General features: G+C 38.3%; 1 protein-coding gene across 5 annotated transcripts in view; it reads left to right on the top strand.

Moving 5' to 3' along the window:
* The window catches only part of PAIP2B (poly(A) binding protein interacting protein 2B), a 35175-nt gene extending 9485 nt beyond the window's left edge, over positions 1-25690 (top strand). For 4 of the 5 annotated variants that reach the window (XM_079111359.1, XM_079111360.1, XM_079111361.1 and 1 more), the window contains exons 3-5: positions 16189-16337; positions 19903-20079; positions 21438-25690. In XM_079111359.1, the coding sequence (XP_078967485.1) occupies positions 16200-16337; positions 19903-20079; positions 21438-21494 (372 nt within the window). In that variant the 5' untranslated portion in view covers positions 16189-16199 and the 3' untranslated portion in view covers positions 21495-25690. The remainder of the gene's footprint in view (positions 1-16188; positions 16338-19902; positions 20080-21437) is intronic. The other variant, XM_079111363.1, reaches the window with a different exon arrangement.
* The last annotated feature ends 447 nt before the right edge of the window (positions 25691-26137 follow it).

Below are 26137 nucleotides of genomic sequence, written 5' to 3'. Positions count from 1 at the left end.
TAAAAAGTTTGTGTACAATGAGTCAGAATGCATTCTGTAAAAATAAAAATAAAAATAAATAATGCATTTACCTCAGAGAAATGAAGTTTTTATGTAGCAATTTTGGTATAAATATGAGCAGAACAGAATGTAGTTTTCCAGTGAGTCTCCTTGTATTTGCTAGCAACGTTCTTCATGTCTCTGTTGTTTAGGCGTTGGTGCTAGTGCTGAGTTATTAACACCATCTTAGGGTTTATAGGATCTTTGTTTTAATATTGAGCACATGTAACTGTTTAGTTGTGTAGCCTTGCAGATAATCAAAATGGGCCTATGAGGGCTCTGCTTTATTCCCACTGAAAGCAAGAAGTAAGCAGTAAAACTTGCTGGGCTAGAAGATGTTAAGAATACAATATTCTTGTTTAATTCTGTTAACTTGGAAGAGGTATAAATGTGAAAACTTTTGAAACTTAAACTTCCTGCTGAATGCAGTTCTGAAATACAGCAAATGATTCCACTTTTCTTCTCTAGTAAGTTTGGTATGTTCAGACATAGTTAATGTTTCATTAAGAATTCCTAATGTCTGAGGCTCACATGATGAAGATTCTTGTTTAGAACTTTAGATGTAAGAGGATGTAAACAGTACTGTGTAAGATCAGTCTGGATGGGAAAAGTGTCCTTTTCTGAGCAAATCTCTGATAGCAGTTTGTTTGCTTATTTAACTCAAAAAATTAAAACATTCAATGAAAGGAGGCTGGGAGTGATAAGGAGATTATATATTTTAACTGAATATCTTTATTTTGTATCGAAATAGAATACCTAGAGTCCCTGGCTTTGGACTTACAGAAGGAAGCATGTTTTTTCCACCTGCTGCATACCTGAGGTTCTCAAACTTGAGCATGCATCAGAATCACCTGCAGGCTTATTACAACACACGTTGTTGGGCCCCACCCCAGAGTTGTATGTCTAGGGTGGGGCCTGAGAATTTGCTTTTAACAAGTTTTCTGATGCTGCTGATGCTGCTAGTTCACATACTAAAATTTTAAGAACCATCGCTGTCTACTAAATATAAATTATAAAAGTCTAGTTTTAGAAGAAAGCTTAGTTTCTGGAAACACACAAGTTATGGGGCAAATCATGAAAGATTTAACCCTTCAACCAAGGGACTCTGGTCAAATAGGATTAGTGTTTAACCCCATGGGAATAGGAGCTATTATGTACCCCTTCTGTGTCCTTCATCACTTAGTATTTAGGCTTGTTTAGAAAGGCCTAGTGTTTTTTTCTTAAAACTGGTAAAGGACTTTGTGCTTGTTAAATTGAAAGCTTTGTGTGTTTTTAAAGATACTAGCTATGTTTATCGTTAGATTTTAGGGATTTTAATTGTAATTTGAGATAACGAGAAATGTTTTGCAAAAAGAAATCACTGGAATTATCTTCCTGTAGTGTTGGAGAAAGAATATAGTCTGCTTCACAAAGCATCAAGTGTGCTGTGAATTTTTCACTTTTCATGATTGTCTTTCCACTGTTTGGGGTAATGCTAATAATTCTTGTTGTCTTTTTGAAGATGAAAAATGAAGACCAAAATCATAGACCTAGCATAGAAACTACAAACTAGAAGCAGTTATTAAGGAATAGATGGGTATATATGTACACACATATATACATACACACATGCATGTGTAGATATAATGCACATATTTTAAAAAAATATTTTTAGTTATAAATGTACACAATGCTTTTTTTTTTTTCTTTCTTTGTTTCTTTTTTTTTTTTTTGAAATGTGGTGCTAAGAATTGAACCCAGTGTCTCATACGTGCAAGGCAAGTGCTCCACCACTGAGCTATAGCCCCAGGTCATATAATCCACATATTTTAAAAAATTGTTTATGTATCTTTAGCTAGAGACAAAGATTATCTGTGCTGAATTTAGGCATTATATGTTGTAGAATCTTTGAGTTGAAGAGAGAAAACTTTGGGAGCTACACCTTTTCATAAAGGAGTTGTACTTCAACAAGTTTTTCTTGCTTGTCAACTCTCTAATTCCTGTTGTTCCACTGTTAATAGCCTGTTTTTAAATTGACCAGCTGCTCTCATCTGGACTGTTCAGAGCAATAACTGCATCACAGTCAGTGGGTTGGCAGACCCCCTACTTGGAAACATTGCTGTTTGGCTCCCTTTATACCCTTAGAGAAGGTATTCCTTGGAGGAGGAAAAGGAGGGTAGAGACTAGATCAGTGGTTCTGAAGCTTGGCTGCACATCAGAAACAACCCAGGACTTTCCTAAAAAGTAATCTAGATGTGTTATGGGGGAGGCTCCATCTTAAACCATTCAAATCATAATCTCCTAGGATGAAGTCTGGTTATCTGTGTGTGTGTGTGTGTGTGTGTGTGTGTGTGTGTAGATATAGATATAGATATGTTGATGGACCTTTATTTTATCTATTTATTTATATGTGGAGCTGAGAATCGAACCCAGTGCCTCACACGTGCCAGGCAATCATTTTACCACTGAGCTATAACTCCTACCCTGGTTATCTGCATTTTAACAACTTCTTCACACAATTTTATGTAGCCAGCTGGGCACTGTGTCTTAGATGAAAACAGTGTTGGTCTCAGGTGAATTTATAGCAGCCTATGAAATAAAAAAATAAGGGCCACAAAGTGTTTTTCATAAAATTTAATTTATTCAGTTTAATGAATTGTTCTTTACGCTTGTGTATTTTATTGTTAAAATAGTGTATTATATTAATGATGTTGATAAAATACCTTTACCCTCTTTACTTACTTTTTAAAAAGTTGTAATCCTGTGTTTCCCTTAAACTCTTTTCTTCCTGTTTTTTTTTGATACTGAGGAGAGTACTTTAACACGAGTTACATCCCAGCTTTTTCTTTTTTTTTTCTTTGCGGTGCTGGGGATCAAACCCAGGGCCTTGTGCTTGTGAGGCAAGCACTCTACCAACTGAGCTATATCCCCAGCCCCCAGCTTTTATTTTGATACAGGATCTAAGTAAGTTGCTGCAGGTCTCAATGAGTTGCTGAGGCTGGCCTTGAGCTTATGATCCTCCTGCCTCAGCTTCCTAAATTGCTGGGATTACAGCCATGTGCCACTATGCCTGGCCTCCCAAATATTATCGAAAACATACTGGTTTATGAAATCATGAAGATTGAATGCCTCTGATTTAATCATTCTTGGAAATTGTTTTAAAATGCTTTGGAATACTGATTCATGGAGAGTCTGAAAGCCTTGGGATCAGGTGAAATTCAGAATTCATAAATTTCCAGGTTTTAGAAAGATACTTTCTCTCTGTTGGGTCTGATGCAGACCCGAACACATTGTTTTCAAGCAAAGCAAGAGTGTTTACACTAAGTGGAATAAATAAAGGCTAAACATAGCTTCACATCAATTCACATCAAGTTTTACTGTCAGCTAAGTTTTGACACGAATAATATGAAATTTTTGTAGTTTTTAGAAATTTGTGCATAAGGGATTATAGACTTTTTGGAGGTTTGCTTTCTCTTTCTAAAAGTACCAGCAAAATTTCAAATTAAATGGAACTTTGTTCGTTTATGGTAGGAAATATTATTTACTTTGATTTAAACATACTAGCAGGTTATGTGACCTTGCTTATATTTTTGTCTTCTAAAGACATCAGTACTTTTGTTGAAAATAATTTTTCTTCAGCCTGATTTTACCTGCATTTGTAGTAAGAAAAATCAGAGTTAGCTTTTTTTGGGGGAAAAAAAAAAGTTAGCATTCAGAAATTGAAGGGGGTAGTGGTTCAGAGCTTGGGTTTGGGAATTGGGTCAGAAAGATGTAAGGTTAAGCCCCAGTTGTGGCATTTACTAGGTTGTACCTTACCCAATGTATTTAATGCGTCTCCGAACAATAAATTTACTAGGGGGAAACATAATAACAGCCATTTTCATATAGGATTATTGTGAAGATTAAAAGAGAGAATGTTAGTTAGAAGAGCTATTATTTTATTTTTGTTCCTTTCCCTTGGTTTTGGGTAGATTACTCTTTTTCTCTGTAACTTGACTATCCAGCGGGGCCTTCTCTTTTGCACAGAGATCTGGAGGAGTTTTGTCTTATGCTTTCTCAACTCATGAGCTATGTTAGCTCTACCCTTACAACTTAGATGTTTCTTAAAAAAAAGGAAAGACATTAAAAAGAAATCCATCCATGGGCTCCTAAGCTTTATATAGGCCAATAGAAAGTCTTCATGTAGTCAGTAGTACATAGTATGAAGCCTTTCACTGTCTAAAACATACTGTTCTTGACTTCTTAATTGTGTTCCAGCATTGTGCCCCTGTTAGCCAGAGAAATATTCTCCTTTCTCCCAGGGAACAGTTTTGTCTTACCTTGGTCTCTCATGGACATACCTTTCTCCAACAAATTACCTTTTTTCCCCTTGTGCTGGAGATTGAACCGAGGGCCTTATACATGCTAGGCAAACATTCTACCATTGACCTACATCCCCTGCCCTTTGTATTTTTTATTTTGAGACAGGATCTCAGTAAGTTGCCCAGGATGACCACAAATTTGGAATCCTCTTGCTTTAGCCTCCCACGTAGCTAGGGTTACAGGTGTGTGCCATTGCACCCAGCCAAATTACCTTAAAAAAAGTTTCTCCCACCTCAGATATTGCCCTTCCTGAAAAGACTTATAGCGTATGCAGTTTTCTCTATCTCATTTGTAGGTATTTAGGCTGATTGGCTCCCCTCTTCCTACTTTGTTGTGGCAAACAATCCTTTCTTTTCTTTTCTTTTTCAGCAAAAGTGTATCAAAGAAAATGCAAATGCTGGAATCCCTGTTTTTTTTCCAGTTTAGGTAGTTCCACTCTGGCAAACTTCTATGCCTAACCTATAGTTCATAAGGAGAATGTTATACCACGTGTAGTTATTAAGTGCTAATAGTAAATAACAACATTTAAGAATTTCCTAGAAGTGGGGGATTTTCCCCCTGGAATAATTTAACCTGTCAGAAAGATTCCAGAATGGGGTTGTCACTGGTGGTTGGGAATAGCTGTTCATACCCCATGAAAAGTACCCAGCCACAGATCCTTGCCCCTAACTAAGGGCACAGGCTTCCTGCCTGAACAATGAGATTTAGAATAGAGGATTCTAGAAATGACAGTTAATCAACAAATTATTTATTGAGGACTGGTGGGTGCACAGAGGCATGATAGAAACTATAAAGGACTTTTTATTGCCCTCACGAAGCTTTCAAGGTTATAAATAGACTATTCCTACAACAAATAATGAGTAATGGTCTCTAAAATATATGTGCAATCAAATGTGAAATAGAGGCCATAGTAGGGGAGACCTTAGGTGTAGACCTTCTATTGTGGCATTTCTGATAAAACAAGTTGAATTGTCATCATAATCAGTCTAAGACATTTATACACTTGTTGGTGAGGAAAGTTATACATATTTTATATGTAATAATTTTCCTGTATGAATGTTATGATTAATATTATCTTTAAAAATTTCAATTCGAGTATTTCCCCATTAATAGTATGTAATAACTCTTAAGAGCTGGATCTGCAGAAGTTTAGGAGCCTGTGCTGAGTGCCATTTGATGTTATCCTGGAAGGATGATGGATTGCCTTTAAGTGGGAGGAGTAGAGTTTGAAGGCAGATCTGGGTACAAAGCCACCAAACGTTGGCAAATCTGTTGATTCTACCTTTGGAAGGGCTATTAAATGCTTTATGGAGTCTATTTTATGACTCGTTATGTACATTTCTCATAGTATAATGTTGGCATCACAGAATATCCATGGGATGTTGTTTCTAAAAGTTTGTGAGTTAATAGGTTAAAAATGTAGCAAATATTTGTCTTTATCCTTTGTGCTCCTATAGCACAAAACTGAGAGGGAGCAACTTACAAAGAATAGAAGTTTATTTCTCACAGTTCCAGAGACTGGGAAGTTTAAGATCAAGGCCCCAGCGGGTCTGGTTTTCTGGTGAGGGCTGCTCTCTGCCTCCAAGATGGTGCGTTGTATCCTCTGGAGGAGCAAATCCCTGTGTCCTCAAGGTGGTAGGCAGAAGGGCAAAAGAGCCAAATTCTGTGTGAAACCACTTTTATAATGGCCTTAGTTCCGTTCAAGAGATGGAGCCTAATCACCTCCTCAGGGCCCCAACTCTTGATATTGTCACTTTGACCTTGAGTTTCAACACCTTAATTTTGGATGGGACACAGTCAAACCACAGCAATATGTAATTAATAAATAATGTAATAGAGGAGATAAGTAAAACTGGGAAGAGGACTTCTCAGAGCAGTGAATTTACATGGCCTTGGATTCATGGATTTTGTTTGTTTCAAAGAGCATATATAGATTTGTAGAACACCAATTTGGGAACTACTGATGTAGAAATTAGGGTAATTAGAATTTTTGCAATTCCACACAGTCTGCCACTTTATTGGAAGAATTGTTTTTAGTCATCTTTAGTTTTTCTACCCACCAGAATTACCTATAGCAAATTATCAAGCAAAAATATGAATGTTGGGCCTTGGCTCTGGCCTAACAATTCAGAATACACAACAGGTATGGTTGTGGAAAAGCTTCCAGGTGATCTAATGTACACCTGAGACTGAAAAACCACCGAATTAGAATATGCCTTCTCTCCATTTGCTGTATGTGTTTTAATCCTATTTGAAAATGCTTTTGTTTTGTTTTCTTGGCTCTTGTCCAGGGAACTAGTCTTAATGAAGTTCCTCAGCCTTAATGAAGTTCATTGTTATCATTCTTCCCAGGATGTCTGTATCAGATTTTCAGATTTCATTTCATCAATGGGGCAAATTTATAGAATAGTATAGGATACATCATAACATTAATAGAAAAAAGATCGTATCAAATTGCTATTATCTTTCTAATCTGGCAGTATTGAGTTTAATTTAAATGTTGCCTCTATTTTTAAGTTACCCTTGCTTTTACAATTTTTTGTTATTAGGGATCACAGATCACATAAATTATTTCTCTTTTTCTTTTTTTTTCGTTTCTTTTTGGTATCGTGGATTGAACTCAGGGGTGTGTAACTACTGAGCTACATCCCCATCCCATTTTTATAGTTTGTTCAGAGACAGGGTCTCACTGAGTTGCTTAGGGCCTCACCAAGTTGCTGAGGCTGACTTTGAACTTGAGATCCTCCTGCCTCAGCCTCTCAAGCAGCTGGGATTGCAGGTGTGTGCCACCGTGCTTAGCTATTTCTCCTTTTCTTGTTTGATAAATTTTCAAAAACTTCTTGTTGACCTCTTATTACAGGTAAATTCAGTTTTATGTGTGCTTAACAAAGTCACTGACATTTTATTTGTAAACACTGTTTTTGAATCATATGGAAGATAAGTAATGTAGCATTTGTGCACTCAGGTCAACAGAAAAGCTGAGCAGGATGATTACCTACTTGTTTTCTGTTAAAATTTGTGCAGCTGCTGCTCCATGAAGGAGTGAAATGGAAATACTGGGGACAATTTTTTTTTTTTTTTTTTAACAGTACTACTGGGGATTGAATGCAGGGGTGTTCTACCACTGAGCTACATCTCCAGCTTTTTTCTCCTTCCCTCCTTCCTTCCTTCCCTCCTCCCTCCCTCCTTCCCTTCCTCCCTTCCTCCCTTCCTCCCTTCCTTCCTTCCTTCCTTCCCCTCCCTCCCCAGGCTGGCTGGAATTTAAGGTTCTCCTACCTCAGCCTCCTGAGTTGCTGGTATTTTAGGCATGTATCATCTAACCCAGTGACAAAATCATTCTAATTAGAGATTAATCTGGAATTTGATTTTTAACTATATACATATCTTACTGATCTTCCCTACCCCCTACAAAAGTTGAACTATTCTCCCTGCCTCCTGTCTTTCTTTATTCCTCTACCAAATGATGGATAAAATCTGATGTGTTTATTTACTTAGTAAAAGAAGAACTTATCAAATAAGGAGACTAATTAACTTAGTGCAGAGTATAACATGACATATAAAAATATGTTCTACATGATTTTTTTGTTCCATGTGATTCTAAAGGCTTTATAAAGTTATTTCTTGTATTGCCTATGTGGCTTTATAGTATGTGTGTGGCTATGACCTTGCAAAAAATTAGAAGGGGAAACAAAAGGCTTAATAGGAAAGTTGGAGAGTTGGAGTTTGATGGGTTAATTCTGAAGCTGTCCAGGCAGGGAAACATATTTGGGAGACAGCATACCTGCTACCTAGTAAGTGAAATCACCTGCCACAGGCTAAGGGCGTTTCATCTGGCTTTGTATGGATCAAATCCTTCTCCTCATGCTCTTTTTTCTCTTGTTCTGATTTAATGCATACCATGCAGTGATTGATTACTAAAAATCCCAGGCATTTGTATTTTGGAGTATGGTTATGTAGTGACAGTTCAAAAAATAAAATAAAATAAATACCTTCCTACCTTCCCAGGTAGGAACTGTTCCTTCTCTTTTGTGTTCATAGCCTCTCCCTCTCTATTAGACCCTTTCTATGAATGCTTAAACATGCCAGTGGCCTCTTCAGTCTCTAAAAATAGTTTCCATGGACTTCTCACTCCTCCAGTTTCTGCCCATGCTTCCTTTGGCAGTAGATTCCTTGAAAGAGTTACTTCATACCTGCTGTCACCTGCATTTCAGCTCACTTCCACTTGACTTTCCCCTTCATGTTTCTCCATGGAAAGTGCTCTTATTAAGGTAATCAGAAACCTCCATTCTCCTAATTCTGTGGATACTTCTCACCCTACCTCTTATTTGACCTTTTAGCAGTCTTTAGCATTCCCACTTCACTGGAAATGTGTTGATTTTCTGTGGTTACTATAACAAATTACCCTTAAACTGGTGACTTAAAACACAAAATTGTTTTTCTCAGTTCTGGAGGCCAGTATTCCAAAATCGACGTATCAGTAGGACCACACTCCCTCTGGAGGCTCTAGGGGAGGATCTGTTCTTTGCCTTTTCCAAATTCTGGTGGCTGCGGGACGTACATATCTTTTGGTGAACTTCATTCAATCCGTTACACTGGAATTCTGTCTTCCTTGATTCCTGTATTGCCATAGTCTTCTTCCTTCTCATCTCTAGATTCTTCTTAGCCTTCTTTCATATTATCTTCCTCCTCTGCCTTCTTTTGAAAACACATCAGAGCTGGGCCTTGGGCCATCTTTTCGTCTCCCTTTTCTCTTTCTTTCTAGGCAGTGCTTTCTAGTCCCATGACTTCAGTCAGCATTTATGTAAATGACTGCTCCAGCTTTCTGTTTGTAGCACACTTCTCCTGTTCTTGATGCATATAGCCACCCTACTTAGCATCACCATTTGAGTGTTTCTGAGGCGTTGCAAATTTAACATATCCAAAATAGAACTCATCACTCTTCTTACCCCACCCCCCCATCACCACCCGAGAAAAATTTGCTCTTCCTACAGAATTCCTCAGCTCAGACAATGACATTACCATCCGCCCAGTTCCTTGTACCAAAATTATCTTTGATATTTCCCTCATCCTAATTCTCTACATCTAGTGCATCACCCAAAACTTCCTGAAATCATTTTGGAGTTGGCCTACTTCTCCTCTTACTGTCACCACCATGAACCAAGCAGCCATCATATTTTCATCTGGATGAAGAGCATTAGCTGCCATACTGGTCTCATCTACTCTGAGTCTCTCCTATCTATTCCACATAGCAGCCTGAGTGATTTCAAAACATAATTTGAATCGTGTTGTTATACTGCTGAGAACTCCTAATAATGGCCTCCATCACTTTCAGAATAAAATCCAGAAGCCCTCATGTGGACTTTAAAGTCCTATGTGATCCAGCCCTGTCTGCCTCTTCAGCCTCATTTCTTCCTTGTCCTTCTACCAGATGTACGTTTACCTTCTTTGTGTCCTGAAAAGGTCTCTCTCCTGCCTGAGTCTTTGCACATGCTTTTTTCCTTATTGCTAATTTATATTTTTCAGGTATCAGTCAAAATGTTGCCCATACCCGGATTAGATTGGTTCCCCCTGTAGTTTTCTAATAATCCCATTTACTTCTCACTTTACAGCATAAATCATAGTTACTCTTAATTATTTGCTTGTTTCTCTCCTAAGAGAATGTAAAAACCAGGGCAAGGATTGTGTATGCTGCTGCCAAAGCAGCACTCAGATATTAATAAATGAGTAGATTGAGCTAATGACTTGTGTTTTAAAATATAATGAGAAGAGGTAAAACCTGTATCCAGTGGCAGCATATTTGAAGTAAACAGAATTTAAAACTATTACCCACAATATTTAATTTTAAAAGGAGTATTAAACAGACTGGAAGGAATAATGAAATTGTAGGAAACAGAATAGCATAAGCTAGTTTTTATTTTTTAAATTAATTATTTATTAATTTTCAGTGCTGAGGATTGAACCCATAGATACTTCACTATTGACTATCTCCCTGGTCCTTTTTACTTTTTATTTTGAGAAGTCTTGCCAAGTTTCTAAGGCTGGCCTTGAACTTGTGATCCTCCTGCCTCAGTCTCCTGAGTTGCTGGGATTACAGGCGTGCTCCACTATGCCTGGCAGGGAATACTTTTTATATTATCTGTTCAATAAGCCTTTTCCAGGCAATCAGTCAAAAATCCCAAATATAGAAAATTGTGGCAGTGCATGCATCCCATTTTTAGCATATTTCCTTGTACATCAGAGGGAAGGTAGGTTAGGAGAGCAATAAGTTTCAAATTGTTCTTAGATTTTTTTTTTTTTTTTTTTTGTTCTTAGATTTCTTAATGTAGTGTACCTATTGGGTAAGAGTGAAAACTGGAAATAGGAAAGTCTGGAAAATTTAAAGATGATGATCCTGTTTCTTCCCCAAGTTGGAAACATCCATGTGCCTCCCTAGGAGCTATCAGTATCCAGCAAAATTTCCCTATTCACACCCTGCTACTAAAGTCATGGGGTGCTTGAAGCACCAGTTCACTCTTACCTAGTAGGTCCACAAGCCAGAATCATTCTTAAACTAACCCACAGATTGAGAGCTTGGTCCCATCAGACTGTCACTCACTGCGGACTCCAGTCAAAATTCCAGATCTCTTGCTGAGTGTGATGGCGCACACCTGTAATCCCAGCAGCTCAGGAGGCTGAGGCAGGAGGATGGGGAATTCAAAGCCAGCAACTTAGCAAGGTCCTAAGCAACTTAGTAGACCCTGTCTTGAAATAAAAAATAAAAGGGGCTGGGGATTGGCTTAATGGTTAAGTGCCCCTTAACCATTCTATCCCTGGTGCAAAAAAAAAAAAATTCAGACCTCTAGAACTTCTGACCAGCTGGCTTCTGGTTGGGGTTCCCACAACCCCATCATTTGGTTCAGTTAATTTGTTAGAGCAGTTCACTGAACTCAGGGAAACATTTATGTTTACTAGTTTATTATACAAAATATTTTAAAGAATATGAATAAATAGGTGAAGAGAGATATAGGGTGAGATTTGGAAGGATTTGGAGCATAGGAGTGTCCATCCCTAGAAGCTGGAGTTTGCCATCCTGCTAGGATGTGGGTGAGTCCTTTCTCACCTTCCTGTCAACCTCCATACACATTCAACTGTCCAGAAGTTCTCAGAACCCTGTCTTTTTTTTTTAATGAAGGCTTCATTGCATAAATATTATTGTAACATGGACAACTGTGTAACAATGTAATTAGACAAAAAAAAGGTATGATCTAATGCTAATAAATGAGTGGGAAAACCCAGCAAAGCCTGTTCAAGATTCTTCGTAGCCTCTCTGTTCATATTTCCTTCCTCCAAGCTATGGGACAGGACCATTTTGAAAATGGGGGTCTTATGACCTACCATCAACAAGGTATGTCAGAGAATTTCTTTATGACTAGCTGCAAGATAGAAAGGTAGGGGGAAGATTAGAGTATCTCTTTAGTTTCTTTTTATTTCTTTATTTTTTCCACCATACTGGGCTTGAACCCAGGGGTTCTCTACCACTGAGCTATATCCCCAGCCCTTTTAATTTTGATACAGGGTCTTGCTAAATTGCCAAGGCTGGTGTTAAACTTGCAATTCTCCTGCCTCAGTTTCCCAAGTGGTTGGGATTATAGGTGTGTACCACCGAGCCCAGCTGTATTTTTATTTTAATTTTTCTTTCAGGGAAATCAGGGTTTTTTTAAGTTTTATTTTTTAAAATAATTTTTATTAATTTTTATTTTTACAGACTTCATTTTGATTCATTGTACACAAATGGGGTACAACTTTTCATTTCTATGATTGTGTGCAATGTAGATTCACACCATTCATGTAATCATACGTATACATAGGGTAATACTATCTGTTTCATTCTACTGTCTTTCTTTCCCCCACCCCCTCCGACTCCATTTTCCTCTACATCCGAAGTTCCTTCATTCTCTTCCCCCTGCCACCCACCCTGGTTATGTATCATCATCCACTTATCAGAGAAAACATTCAGCCTTTGGCTTTTTGGGCTTGGCTTATTTCACTTAGCATGGTATTTTCCAACTTCATCCATTTTCCAGCAAATGCCATAATTTTATTCTTCTTTATGGCTGAATAATATTCTGTTGTGTTTATATACCACAGTTTCTTTATCCAGTTATCAATTGAAGGGCATCTCGGTTGGTTCCACAATCTAGCTATTGTGAATTGAGCTGCTATGAATATTGATGTGGCTGCATCACTGTAGTATGTGATTTTAAGTCCTTTGGGTATAAACTGAGGAGTGGGATAGCTGAGTCAAATGGTGGGTCCATTCCAAGTTTTCTGAGGAATCTCCATACTGCTTTCCAGAGTGGCTGTACCAATTTGCAACTCCACCAGCAATGTATGAGTGTGCCTTTTTCCCCACATCCTCACCAACACCTATTATTACTTGTATTCTTGATAATAGCCATTCTCATTGGAGTAAGATGAAATCTTAGGGTGGTTTTGATTTGCATTTCTCTAAGTACTAGAAATGTTGAACACTTTTTTAGTTTCTGTGGTCTGGCTTGAGGAAGAGAAGTTCTGGTATCTGTGGCATGCCTTGGAGACAAAAAGGATCAGGCGAAAGGACAGGAGAAGGTCAGAGAGAGACAGGGATTTGAGTTTCTGAAGCCTACTGTACCTTTTATAACAAAGACTATCTAGAATTGGGAATGTACCTCAGTGGTTAGGTGCTTGCCTAGCATGCCGGAGGCCCTGGGTTCCATCCCTAGCACTGTAGTGAATGAATGGATAGATGGATGGAAGATGGATGGAATTGTGGAACCATGGATGAAACCCAAAACATACATACATCATAAAATCACAGGTAACATCCCATGTCGTTTATGTTGATCACCATTGTTTTTCTCATGAGCGTGTGCGTCATGCGATTCGCTGTTCATCCGAAGGGGTATTCTGTTCTTTCTCTGCCCTCCCTTTTCCCTTATGGTCATATGCACTTAGTATTTATTTTTAAAATAAAGGCAGATGTTTTAGAAAACTGAATTCCGATTCTCTGTGGATAATTTCCACATTGATGGGGAAAAATCACTGTGCTGATTGTAAACAATGGTCAGATGAATCTTTGGAAATACAATATAGGATAGCCTGCTACCTAGATAAGTAGAGAACCCGCAAGAGTCTCTGTGTTTAGGAATACCACACTTACTTATGCAGTTGCTCTGGCATTTAGAGTTGACTTGCTTCTGTCATTGCTATACTGCAAATGGAAATAGTAAAAATAAAGAACTGAATTCCTCCATTAGCCCTGTGGGATTGTTATTACGAACTTGTATTTGAAATAAACATTGTCTTATTTTGTCTTAATCTAAAATATGTTAAACAGATATATTTCTTACCAGGTGCCCTATTTAAACCTACAATGAATTTAATGGGTTCTGCTCTAAATAGAATTCTTTTAGAACTATCAGTGAGTTGTTTTTCCATCTATTCGTTACTGTTCACAGTTCTACCTTGCCTTTTTACAAGATTAACTTTTTTTGTTCTTTCAGTGGAACTGAACCCCAGGGCACTCTACCCCTGAGCTATATCCCAGCCTTTTTTATTTTTTATTCTGAGGCACAGTCTTGCTGAGTTGCCCAGGCTGGCCTTGAATTTGGCATTTTCAAATTCTCAGAATTTGGCAATTCTGCCTCAACTTACTGAGTTGCTGAGATTAACAGGCATGTGCCACCATGCCCAACTACAAGATTAGATTTCTAATGTCCATAACAGTTTAGGAAATTGCAAAAATTTAAGAAGATTCAGCAAGAAATTTTTAGTGTACTCAAATGCAAAGAAAAGCTTTTAGGTGTGATGCCAAGATGGAGAAAAGAGGGAAATAATTTGCTAAGGAAAATCTAAAGAAACCCCAAGCAATTTGGTGGAAGCAAGACAGGATAGAGAGAGAAATTTGCCAAAGCACAATTAAGCCACAAGTATTTATGGAGTCCTTAATGTTGTGGTGAGTTACAAAATGTATACACCTCAGGCTTGTTTTTCAGGAGTTGAGATTCTAAATGGAAAAAGAAAACTTATGCACATGAAACAAAAACTGAAGGAATTTTAACGTGGTACTTCCTAGGTACAGTAGCTTGGAGAAAAAAAGAAGTTAGTAAAGGCTGGAATGTTTTTTGAAGAATGGTTAAGATTAAGATAAAGAGCAGAAAAAAAAGACATATTCTCGTGATAATAAAAATTCCAAAATGGATTTAGAAGCCAAAGTAAGCTAAGTTTTCCATACATATGCACCTCTAAGAGTCAGTAGACTGACATACACACACAAGCTGTAGACAGAGATGAAGGCTAGCAAATATGGCCACCAAAAAAATGAAGCAAATATAGCTTAGCTGGAATGGTGTTGCATGTCTGTGGTTCCAGCAACCTGGGAAGCTGAGGTGGGAGGATTGCAAATTTTAGGCCAGTCTCAGAAACTTAGGGAAACTGTTTCAAATATAAAAAAAAATAAGAGTTGGGAGTGGTAAGAGTGCTTACCTAACATGTACAAGGCCCTTGCTTCAGTCCCCAGCACCACAAAAAATAAAGGGCGGGGGATGTAATTTAGTGGTAGAGAACCACTGGGTTCAATTCCCAGTGCTGCAAAAAATAATAGTAATAAATGAATCTAATAATTATTTTACTTTTTTATAAATTATTTTATAATTTAAAAAAATTAAAACAAATATGCATTCTTACAAAAGATAAGGAAAGGACATATACCTTAATAGAAAAATGGCCAGTAAACATCTTAAAATACTCAGCTCAGTAAAAATTAAAGAAGTGTAAACAGTAAAATACAAGTTTTTTCTTATGAGACTAGGAATGATAATGGTTTAAAAATAATAGTGTTCATGAATGTGGGGGGATTTAAATTCTTTTGGCAAGGTGGCAACAAATCAAGATCCTTTAAAAAATGAGCATATTCTCTAATGTAGCAGTTCTAAAGAAATCATTAGAAAAAATAAATACCAGAAGTTTATCCAAACTTTATAATACAGAAACATTGATCATACTCCAAAAGACATTATGGCTATATTAACACATAAATGAGAAAAAAAATGGTAGAGCATCATGTATCATGATCCTGTTACTACTGAGAATGGATACTTGGGGAACCTGTGTCTATGTCTGTATCTACATACACATCAAGGGTGTCAGGAAGCTTCTGTGCACCACATTAATTATTCTTAACTTTAGATAGTTGGAAACTGGTGGGGTTTTTTCTCCTTTTTGCTTATCATACAATGAACACATTAGTTTTTTGAAATACATTTTAAATAAAAACAAGGCTTGAGAATCAGAATAAGGAGCAGGTGCTTATAATGTTAATTAAGAATGCATACTCGGGCTGGCAGTGTAGGTCAATGGTGGTACACTTGCCCAGCGTGTGTGAGGCCCTGGGATCAATCCCTAGCACTCAAAAAGAATTAAGAAATAGAAAAAGAATACATTTTCTCTTCTTATTTAATCAGTAAGGAAACTGATTTGGATTAGGTTTTAGGATCTTCAGGAATTTGGCATGGCAAGATTCTTTACCACCACTCCACCCTGTGGCTCTTTCCTAGAAAAAAGTAAGCCTAGACCCTTTTTTCTCTTAACTCTTAAAAGAATTGTACATCTGTGTAGTTGGTAACTGCAGGATGTAGTTGGCTTTATAACAGTTTCAGTCTAAGAGTCTCTGTTCATTTAAGTTAAAGTCTGGCTCAAAACTTCAGAAACTTCTAAAAGAATTTGGATGTTTTGGGTTTACATTTCCTTGATCCTTGTATTCATTTTATCCTTTGTTTTGCTCCTATTTAGAGTCTGTCATAATGAATGGATCAAGCGTGGCAAATACACCACCCAGTGTAAAATCCAAAGAGGACCAAGGACTAAATGGGCATGATGAAAAGGAAAACCCATTTGCAGAATATATGTGGATGGAGAATGAAGAGGACTTCAACAGACAGGTAAGGAAAGAAGTAGAAGCTAATGATACGTGTAACTCGACAGCTGTAATATTTTACTGTAAAAAAAAAAAAAAAAAAAATGGCTGGGCATGGAGGAGTACACATAATCCCTTGGGTGGCTGAGGCAGGAAGATTGAAAGTTTGAGGACAGCCTCATCAATGTAGCAAGACCCTGCTTCAAAGGAAAAAAAGCAGGGGATACAGCTCAGTAGAGAGCACCCTTGGGTTCAATGCCCAGTACCACCCAAAAGAAAAAAAAGAGAAGAAAGAAAGAAATGGGGTATCACTGGCTCCCCTGCACACCTGTATAGGGGATTGAACCCAGGGATGCTTTATTAATGAGCTACAATCCCAGCATTTTTGTTTGTTTTGTTTTGAGACAGGGCCTCCCTAAAGTTGCCCCAGCTGACCTTGAACTTGCGATCATGTGCCTCAGCCTCACCAAGTATATGGGATTACTGAGTACCTGGGATGGCAGGCTTGTACCACCCCAACCAAGTAGCTTAGGTCTTTTATCCTACCCTGATTCCTGTTTTAATCCTAGGAACCACTGTGATTCTATAACTCTGTAATGACAGTATGAAATTAAGTGCTTATACTCTGGAACAATAAGAAATAGCATGGTAATGAGCTTGCTTTTCTGTACTTTGGAGTTAATTGATTTTATTTTCTTATAGGAAACGTGAAACTCTGAGTTTCATTTTTAAAATAAATGCAGGCATAATAGATGTTTAAGAAATCTAAATGAAGATAAATATATTTTCTATGGGATTTTAGAATAGTTGCATTTAGCTTTTGTGTTGACATATCTGTTTGACTCTGCCTTTGTCTAGCCTCTGACTGAAAAGTAGGTTGTTGAAAGCATAAACAATTTGTCCTGGCTTTGATAATTCTTGCTGACATGCTTTTAACCCTGCAGATTAGAACTGGGACTTAAAAACCAGTTGTTTACACTTTGTTCAGCTGTGGGCTTCTATATGTAAGAATATAGGAAAATGAGGCAGGGTACACAGGAAAGTACTGGAAAACTAGCAGCTTACAGAAACACACACACTCAAAGAAGTTGAGGAAAGACAGTTTAGACACTTTAAAAATTTAACTTGTTTTAGGAGCTAGGCAAGCGGTGACTGCTGTATCCTGCCAGGCCCTTGGAAAGGCTAAGCAGGTAAACAGTTGTTTGCTAGAAATCCCCCAACTCTAATATTTCACAGGAAATACTAGTTTTGCAACATTATTTTCAAATTGGTATGTGATGTCAAGCCAGGGGATTGAGTGTTTCAGAGAAACTTTGATCCTCCTCTTGAGAGCCAGGAGGGTTTAGAATCTGGAACATGATTGATGTCAGTTCTCCCTACACCCCTGTTGGTCACTTTGTTTGACCATGGTGAATTGTTCTTTCCACAGTCAAGTTGTTTTCATCTTACTCTGTTTTCTTAGATATCTTATTGGAAAGTCAGAAGATACTGTATCTGGGTTACTAGCTATAGAAACCAATTTCTTCCCACTTGAGGTTCAACTCAAGATTCATTGTATGCAAAACACCATACAAACCCCCAAAACTCGGAATGAGTCATTGATATTTTGCAAAGATATTCATTGATTACTGAGGCGGACAGAATCTGATTGAAATGTAACTTTGAGGGGAGAAAGGATTAAGTTCCAAAAAAGGTAGTATCAGTCATCTTCAGAAAGTATAACTGAGAAAAGAAGGGAAGAAATAAGATCAAACATACTAGTTGTAATTGCAAATAGTTTGTTTATACCCTCTGCCCGCCACATGGGATTTTTTTTTTTTTTTTTTTTTTTTTTTTTGCCGTGCTGGGGATTGAACCCAGGGCCTTGTGCTTGCGAGGCAGGCACTCTACCAACTGAGCTATATCCCCAGCCCCCATGGGATTTTTAAAAGAGGAAAAGACTCCCATTGGATTAAGGGTTGAGAGGGAGGGAAAAAAAAACACAATTATATGCAATGTGTAAAATGTGTTTTCACTACCTGTCTATGATGTGGAAAGAGATAAAGAATGCTTATTGGATTTTTAAATCTTATGATTCATTTGCATGTGCATTTCTAATTACCAAGGGACTTTTTACTCTAAGTGCCTGCCATTTTCTTGTAGTGTCTAGTAAGAAAGAGTAGAGTAGGTACATTCCAAAATGTCAGTAATATCCATCCACATCTGAGCGTTGAGATTAGAGTGACATTTTTTTCTTCTGGCTTGGTATTCTTAGTTCTAGTTTCCCAAACTTTTTTTTTAAAGTAGTAGATGGGCACAATACCTTTATTTTATTTATTTTTATGTGGTGCTGAGGATCAAACCCAGGGCCTCACACATGCTAGGCAAGTGCCGTACCACTGAACAACAGCCCCAGCCCTAATTTCTCAACTCTTAAACAAAGAGAACAGCTTACTGCTACAGGAAATAGTTTTATGTGGTGAGACCCAGAAAGAAATATCTGAAGTAAAATGCTTCACAAAGGAAATATATAAAAGAATGGCGCAAGAAAATTCCAGGAAATTTTTCAAACACAAAGTTGTGTTAAATCTTGTGACTTGGAAATATTTTGTTGTGGTTATTTTAAGAACTTTATAACTATGTATTTTACTTGGGATTTAAAAAAAAAAGTGTGACTAATTACAAAGTTGAAATACTTTTCTTAAATCTTACCACCAGTGACTTTTCTTGTGAATTGTATAGACTAATTTGAATGATCATTTTTTGCTTGATGTTCATTCTGGTGGTGGCGCTAGTGAGCTATGCAGGAAAGATGCATAACTTCAAGATGCAGGAAAGGGATTTGCCAAATGTAAAGCCAGGAAGTCTGTTAAAGTAACAGGAAAGTCTGCAGAGTGAACCATGTTCTTACTGTGAGTAACAATGTTTACAAACATTGCAGACTAGTCTAGATATATATTTATTGCTTTAGTTTGGGGCCGAGTTTAAGAAACATGGAGTTGTTTAAATATTCATATATTTCTTCTTGCTTCTAGAGAATACCTTATTGATGACATAAGTTTTCTAGTGATATGCCACAAAGTATCTTTTATGTCTTTCCTGAGGGTCTGAAATTATTTTTCTGCCTTGGGGGTCTCCTTACTAGAAAAGTGGGCCAGGAACTAAGAATTAGTTTTGATTTAATCTCTACTATCCAAGTAGTACACTACTTACATACTTCCTGCATCTTTTACATATTTCCTATAAAATGGGAAATTTAAGAAATTATTTCTTAACAAGATTGAGAAAAGAATTTTAAGCTATAAAATGACTTTCCACAAGGCCATAGAAAAAATATCTGGCACATATTATAGGTCTTAAAAGATCTGTGAAGACATGAAATTTTGTTATTTTGAATAAATAGTTTCTCAGTTTTATTGTTGATGAAATTCAGCTAAAAATTAAAAATCATGTTTTTCCTCACCAGTCATAAAAAGCATCTTAATTCTTAAATCTCATACAAAATCATCTTAGTTATAGAGCAGTGACCTCTGAAGGAAAGAGTTGGGGGACACCTGGGAGGGATGTGTCCCCCTGGATAAGATGTCTGAGGTGCTCCCTTTGCTTGTCAGGTGGAGGAGGAGCTGCAGGAGCAAGACTTCTTGGACCGCTGCTTCCAGGAGATGCTGGATGAGGAAGACCAAGACTGGTTTATTCCAGCACGAGACCTGCCTCAGGCCATGGGACAGTTGCAGCAGCAGTTAAATGGACTGTCGGTCAGTGATGGTCATAATTCTGAAGATATTTTGGTAAGAACCATGTGTATTTCCATGTAAGACGTACTATAAAGAATGTAGGATTTGGAGTCACAGACTCTCTTTCTGGCCCTACAATCTTCAGCAAGATTCTGGAGCCCTCTGAGCTGCTGTTTCTTCACTGCTCTGATGGGCACGGATAAGAGGGTACAATGAAGACATGTTGCCCCTCACCAAGCACTGCCGGAATAATATTGTGGCCAGTGTTGCCAACTTTCGTTCCCCTCCCCGACCCCTGAGGGCTTTTCATAGAGGAATTGGGATGAAGGATAAAAATTTGAACACTGAAGATCAGGTTTGGTTTCACATAATCATTTAGGAATGTGAGGGCCATCTGGCTGTGACATGTTACCTGATTTATCACCAAAGTTGTTTCAGCTGATTCAGGTGTCCCTTCCTCCTTCACTACTCCATGTGCGTCCCTTCTGAAGCTACAAGCTCAGGATGACCTTTCCCAGTAGTGCAAGGCCATTCTTGGGTCAAGGGTATAGAGCAATTGTGCTCCTCTGCTAGCACCTCCAGATGGGCTCTCACGTGGTCATTTGCTGCTGTCCTCATCTTTACCATCACCCAAGTCTATATTGAATATACTCTCGTTCTGAATGTTTCTATCATAAAAATTGGCTGTTCATTTTGGAAGTAGCATACTCCTGAGAGGCCATTTTCCAGTTATAATTAGATCAGATAAATTAATTTCTTGCTTTCCATGTTTATGTAACATCAGAATTCTGTATGCAGTGTGTTTTTCACCCAACTCATGTCTTGAATGATTATGCCTTGCAGGTTGATGAGTTTTAGGGTGTTCACAACAGAGTTGTGAATATATTTATAACCAAAGAGATAAAGATGAAGAAAAGTGGAGATTATGGTAACCAAATTGTTTTCAGGGAGTATGCTTCTTTTCATGAGGTTGAGGTACTTGTGAAATGAAAATTCTTTTTGGAGTTGAACTGAGAGACCTCTGATGTGATTTTGGGAAGCATCAGGAAGGGAACACAATCTAAAACAGGAAGGAGAAAATGAGCTTGGTCAGGGCTAAATATGTCAGGGGCCATTGAGAGCAGCCAAGCAACGACAGAGATACAAGGAATTTTCTTTCTTTCTGTCATTAAGGCTAAGGGGAAGGTACTGGTAATAATGGAAGTGGAGGGCCTGAGGGCGTAGCTCAGTGGTAGGACACTTCTTAGCATGTATGAGGCCCTGAGTTCAATACCCAGTACCCCGTCCCCCCCAAAAAAAAAAAAAAAAAATCAGGTAGGGAGAAAATAAGTTTTTTTTTTTTTTTTTTTTTTTTTTTTAAGAAATAAAGTACAGCTTGCCTTGGGATTTATTTTCTCTTGTTCTTATTTCAGAGCAAAAGTAACCTGAACCCAGATGCCAAGGAGTTTATTCCAGGAGTGAAGTACTGAGCCGACAGAAGATTTGAGGAGGACTTGTGTCTGTCCCCACATCTGGGGATAGTGATGCACAAAAAGGCGGAGCTGTGTGGAGGGGGGTGGGGTGGGCGAGGGTTGCACAGCGGGGAAGGGGAACCGCGGTTTTAACTGGATACTGTGACTCTGAGTAATGTGCTCAGTCTTACTCTACAAGCCTCTGAGTATTTCTTGTTTGTTCTACTGACTTTCACTTGGAGTAGTTTCCTGTTTTTTGTTTTGTTTTTAATTAACTCTTTTTGAATTAAGGAGATTGCATTTTATTTTTTCCTTTATCAGGAATGTTCTACTGTCTGTGTTTAAACAAAATAAGCTGACCAAGGAAAACTGGGTATTTAAGAAACACTCTTCTCACCCTGTTGTGTACCTACCAGGAGCAAGGAATACCCACAGAACTACTTGTGAAGTCTGTTCAGCTGGATGGGAAGAGGGACAAGCAGAGGAAACACATGGTGCAAACCAGAATCCAGAGCCCAGCTCTCCTGTACCCTGGAGTTTCTGCAGTGAACTGGGAGTACCAGTGGCCTGTATAGCCATGCCTTTCTGCCCTGAACCCCATGCAAGAAAATGCAGACGTAAAGTTCTTAGCTTATGGTAACTTTTCTGATGGCTGATGAAAGTCATAAATCAGAAGGGGTGGGTTATGATAGCAATTGTCACTAGAGTCCTGTGATTGCTGTTGTCCACTTCTTGAGCCTCTGTTTACAGCTACCATCAGACTCATCATTTACAGGTGAAGGAGCACTTAGGGTTGATTTGACACCTCAGCCCTCAGGTGTCTCCTAACATTTGCTTTCCACACCAGCCCTACTGTTTTTAGGAAAAGTTATTGTTAGGGAAACATGTGAGAGGCCTTCTGTTTTGGCCGTCAGCTCCAGTCAGGAGACTTAACCTTAAATTCTGTTTTTGGTTTACAGTAGCATCTTGGGTAGTGGTGTCTTAAATTTATTTGGACAGTTTAATTTTTTTTCCAGCCCCATTGACACTTGGTAGTTCTCCTAGTATCTTAATTCCCTCAGAAAAGTTTATGCACTTTTTCAAAGAAATATATTTTTAGGACACTAGTAAGAAGCTCAGCTCACAGATTGGATACTTCTCCCACCTTATAAAAGTTTGCAAAGGAACTCAGACATGATTTAGGCCTCCTGCTTAACGCATATGACTGTGCCCCCAACCCTCCAGGGTATTTAAAGCTGTTTCACATTTTATGTTCCCACAACTCAGTCTTTTGCGTTTTCTAGGTTGACTCTCTGAGTATTCTCTTTATCTTTCCTACCGATAACTCACTGGGGTTTTTTGTTGATACATCTAAGGACTAAACTGGGCACCAGGAGCTGCTTTTTGTGTACAGAGATGTAGGTGGTAATAGTGTATGTAAAAGAGCATGTCTAGCGCTGGACATTCTCCCAGGATGAGCACTGGCAGAGATCTGAGGATGTAGTGGCTTTTGAATAACTGTTGCTTGCTGTGTGATAGGCCTATAAGGGCAAGATCACATAACTTGAAATAGTCAGTGTAGATTCAGTATGTGGATGTGGGACAGAGTTTGGAAGGAAAGGACTAGGTCTGGGAAGCTAAAGAAATTCTCCTTTTTCTTATGAACTCAGTTGGTTTTTGTTTTTTTTTTTTTTTTTTTTTTTGGTGGTGCCAGGGATCAAACCCAGGGCCTTATGCATGCAAGGCTGGCACTTTGCCACTGTGCTATACCCCAGCCTCTCTTGTTGATTTCTTAAAGAACCACAGGCTAATGCCAGATTTTTTGTTTTGAGACAGGGTTTCTCTATCTGAGGCTGGCTTTGAACTTGGAATCCTCCTTCTGCAGCCTCCTGAATTGCTGGGTTTATACTCCAGCCAGATTGAAAATACAAACCCATATCATTTTCCTCATTTGAGTTTACAGGGTGGATGCATTTGAAGAATGGTCTTTTCTCATTAGGTCACATGTCATAGGAGAGCAGCTTTGGGAACATGTATTGCCACATATGCACATTAATTCCCAAAGCTTCTACCTCAAGAGAATGAAACAGTTAATTCTTTTTCAGGGAGGACTCTGAATAAAGAAATTTCTTTATTCCAGATTCACCTTTCAGCTGTGGATGCTGCCTCTAAGAAGGAGAGGGCATTGGAATCGCATTAATTGAGGGAATCTCTCCCCTGGGGCTACTGTTCCTGCTCCAGTTTCCATTAGCCCGTGTGTTGGAAACATGTTGGGATTGTAGGAAGAGCCTTTTGCAAAACCCTGGTATCTTCACAAAGAGGACAATGGACCCTCCTTTGGCTACCAATCTGGAAAGTCCTAGGGATCCAGAGTAACCATTTCTTCATCCTGAAGTTTTGTTTTGTTTTGTTTTGTTTTGTGTTTTATGTCAGGTAGACTAAGTTGTTAGGGGTGGTCCAAGAGGCTCGTTTTGTCTTCTGCTGTCCTGGCTGTTTTGAATGTCAGTCTTCAGCACAGTTTCACAAGGTGTATTGGGTCAGGACTAAGGACACTCAACCTGATGAATCTGGAACCTAAGGGCAGAATTTTTCAGTCCTCCTGGAATGCAGAGTGTGCTGCCCTCAGGATCAGGAAATAGCTGGCAAGTGATTTCTTATTATGTATAGGTCTTGTGCTTCCAATGGTTCCTCCTGTGGTCTCTTTGCCATCTATTTCATGTTGTAAAATGTGTTAGAATTGTAGGCAGGATTATCCCCTGGGCCATAGGCTCAGCCCTAGTTTGCCAACTTCTTAGCAGAAAATTCAGGCGAGTCTGGTAGGCCCTTCCCTAGGCTCTCACTCCGTCTCAGACTTTTCCTCCAGGAGAGGTCTGGGTACAGGCAAGGCTGTACCCTTTACCCTTCAATGGCAAAGCTTGTGTTTATGAGTGAGAGTTCTGATGTTGAATTTAGGCCACTACACTCTTCTCACTTTTAAAATTGGCAATTAGAAGTTTGAGAATTTGTATAGAAATGGAATGAGTATTTTTTAACAGTTGCCAATCTGGCTGGTTCCAGTGTTAGTTCATTAGTATTGATTTCTGATAACTATGATTATTTATTTGACCCTAAAACTACAAGGAGATAATTCCTCTCTTTCTCTTCGTGGGAAAAAACAAAGGAATGTCTTTTCAGTTTCTCCAGATGTTTGAATTGCAACAGAAAATTCGAGGATATAGCGTAGGCCTGCGTACATGCAGTTCTGAATCTCAGGCCAGTTTCTGTGTATAGTAGTTTACTTTTGGGGATCATAAAAGGGCAAACCTGGAAAGATCATAAAGAAAAGGATGGATTTTTATGGCACCTTTAATTTCCAAAGTCAAAACAATTGGGATCTCTTTAAATTTATGCTAACAGAAGCTTAAAAATAAATGTTTTAGTGAAATACTAAGCATTTTCCAAATTGTTTATTGCTATAATGTCAAAGTATTTTCTTGATTTTAGAGAGGCTGAGCCATAGTGCGGTCATGCGAATATGCTGGTAATTAACAGGTTAGAAAGCAAAGTTGGAAGAAGAGGTAGCGCAAGGAAACAGCTGGAATGAATGTTCTTGCATTAGGTCTGTTGCAAACATTGAATCCACCCTCCTGTGGTTAGAGGAGGCAGGTATTCAGTGAGGGTCTCAAACATTACAGGCTAATGATCTCTTGGTTTAGGTGACACTTGAGGTATGGGAACCAGTAGAGATCTGAAAAATTTGATCAAGATTTGGAGATATCCACCCATTTGTAAAGATTATGTATCTCTTCTGGGATACTGTAAACAACATTAGTTTGGCAAGTGGGTAGAGAGAACAGGATTGACCCTGATTTGCTGTCTTGTGAATTTCATCCACAGACTTGGTCACAGTTTGGAAAGAGGTCTCAGAGTTTCTTTTCTGCTTTTTTTTAACCCGCCATACCGAAGCTGCTATTGGTGACAGGGACAGGGGAGCAGGAAATCTACCCAAGGAAATACCCAAATGTTCTGCATATTACTTGGCCTGCTGCCCTCACTTTCCAACCTCCTGTTGTTGCCAGTCAGTCTCATTTTTAGGGGAGTCATGGAAATAAGATGGCTGGATATACTGATCTCCATCAGGTGTCAACCAAGAGATTTGCCCTTCCTGCTTCCAGGGGACATGAGAGAAATCTAAAGGAATAGAGATACATCTTTATTTTGGGGGAGAAATATTTTTAAAAGGCTGCTTCAGTTTTTTTTTTTTTTATTTTTGGGTGCTGGGGATCGAACCCAGGGCCTTGTGCTTACAAGGCAAGCACTCTACCGACTGAGCTATCTCCCCAGCCCCCTCAGTTTTGTTTTTAAGTCTCATTTACCAAATTTGCTGAGCTTTCTTCCTCAAATCTACCTTCTCACTGGCTACCTTTTTATTTCAAAAGAAACATTTTAGGTTATTTAATTCTATAAAAAATTGAAAAATTTATTTCTTTTTGCATTGATGGGCATCATATTCAGGGCCTTGCTCATTGATGGGCAAACCATCGAGCTACATCCCCAGCCCTGAGATAATAAAAATTTTAAAATATTTTACTATTTTACAGTCATTAGAACATTTTTTCTATAAAATAGTAAAACATTTTACTCTGTAAATTGATACTAAGTGATAATCCTGTTGATTGTAAGTCTTCAAAAATGTTTGATGC

Source organism: Sciurus vulgaris, assembly GCF_902686455.1.
Source record: "Sciurus vulgaris genome assembly, chromosome: 14".
Classification (NCBI taxonomy): Eukaryota; Metazoa; Chordata; class Mammalia; order Rodentia; family Sciuridae; genus Sciurus; species Sciurus vulgaris.
Note: the sequence above shows the minus strand (reverse complement) of the source record. Positions and strands in the feature narration are given on the sequence as shown.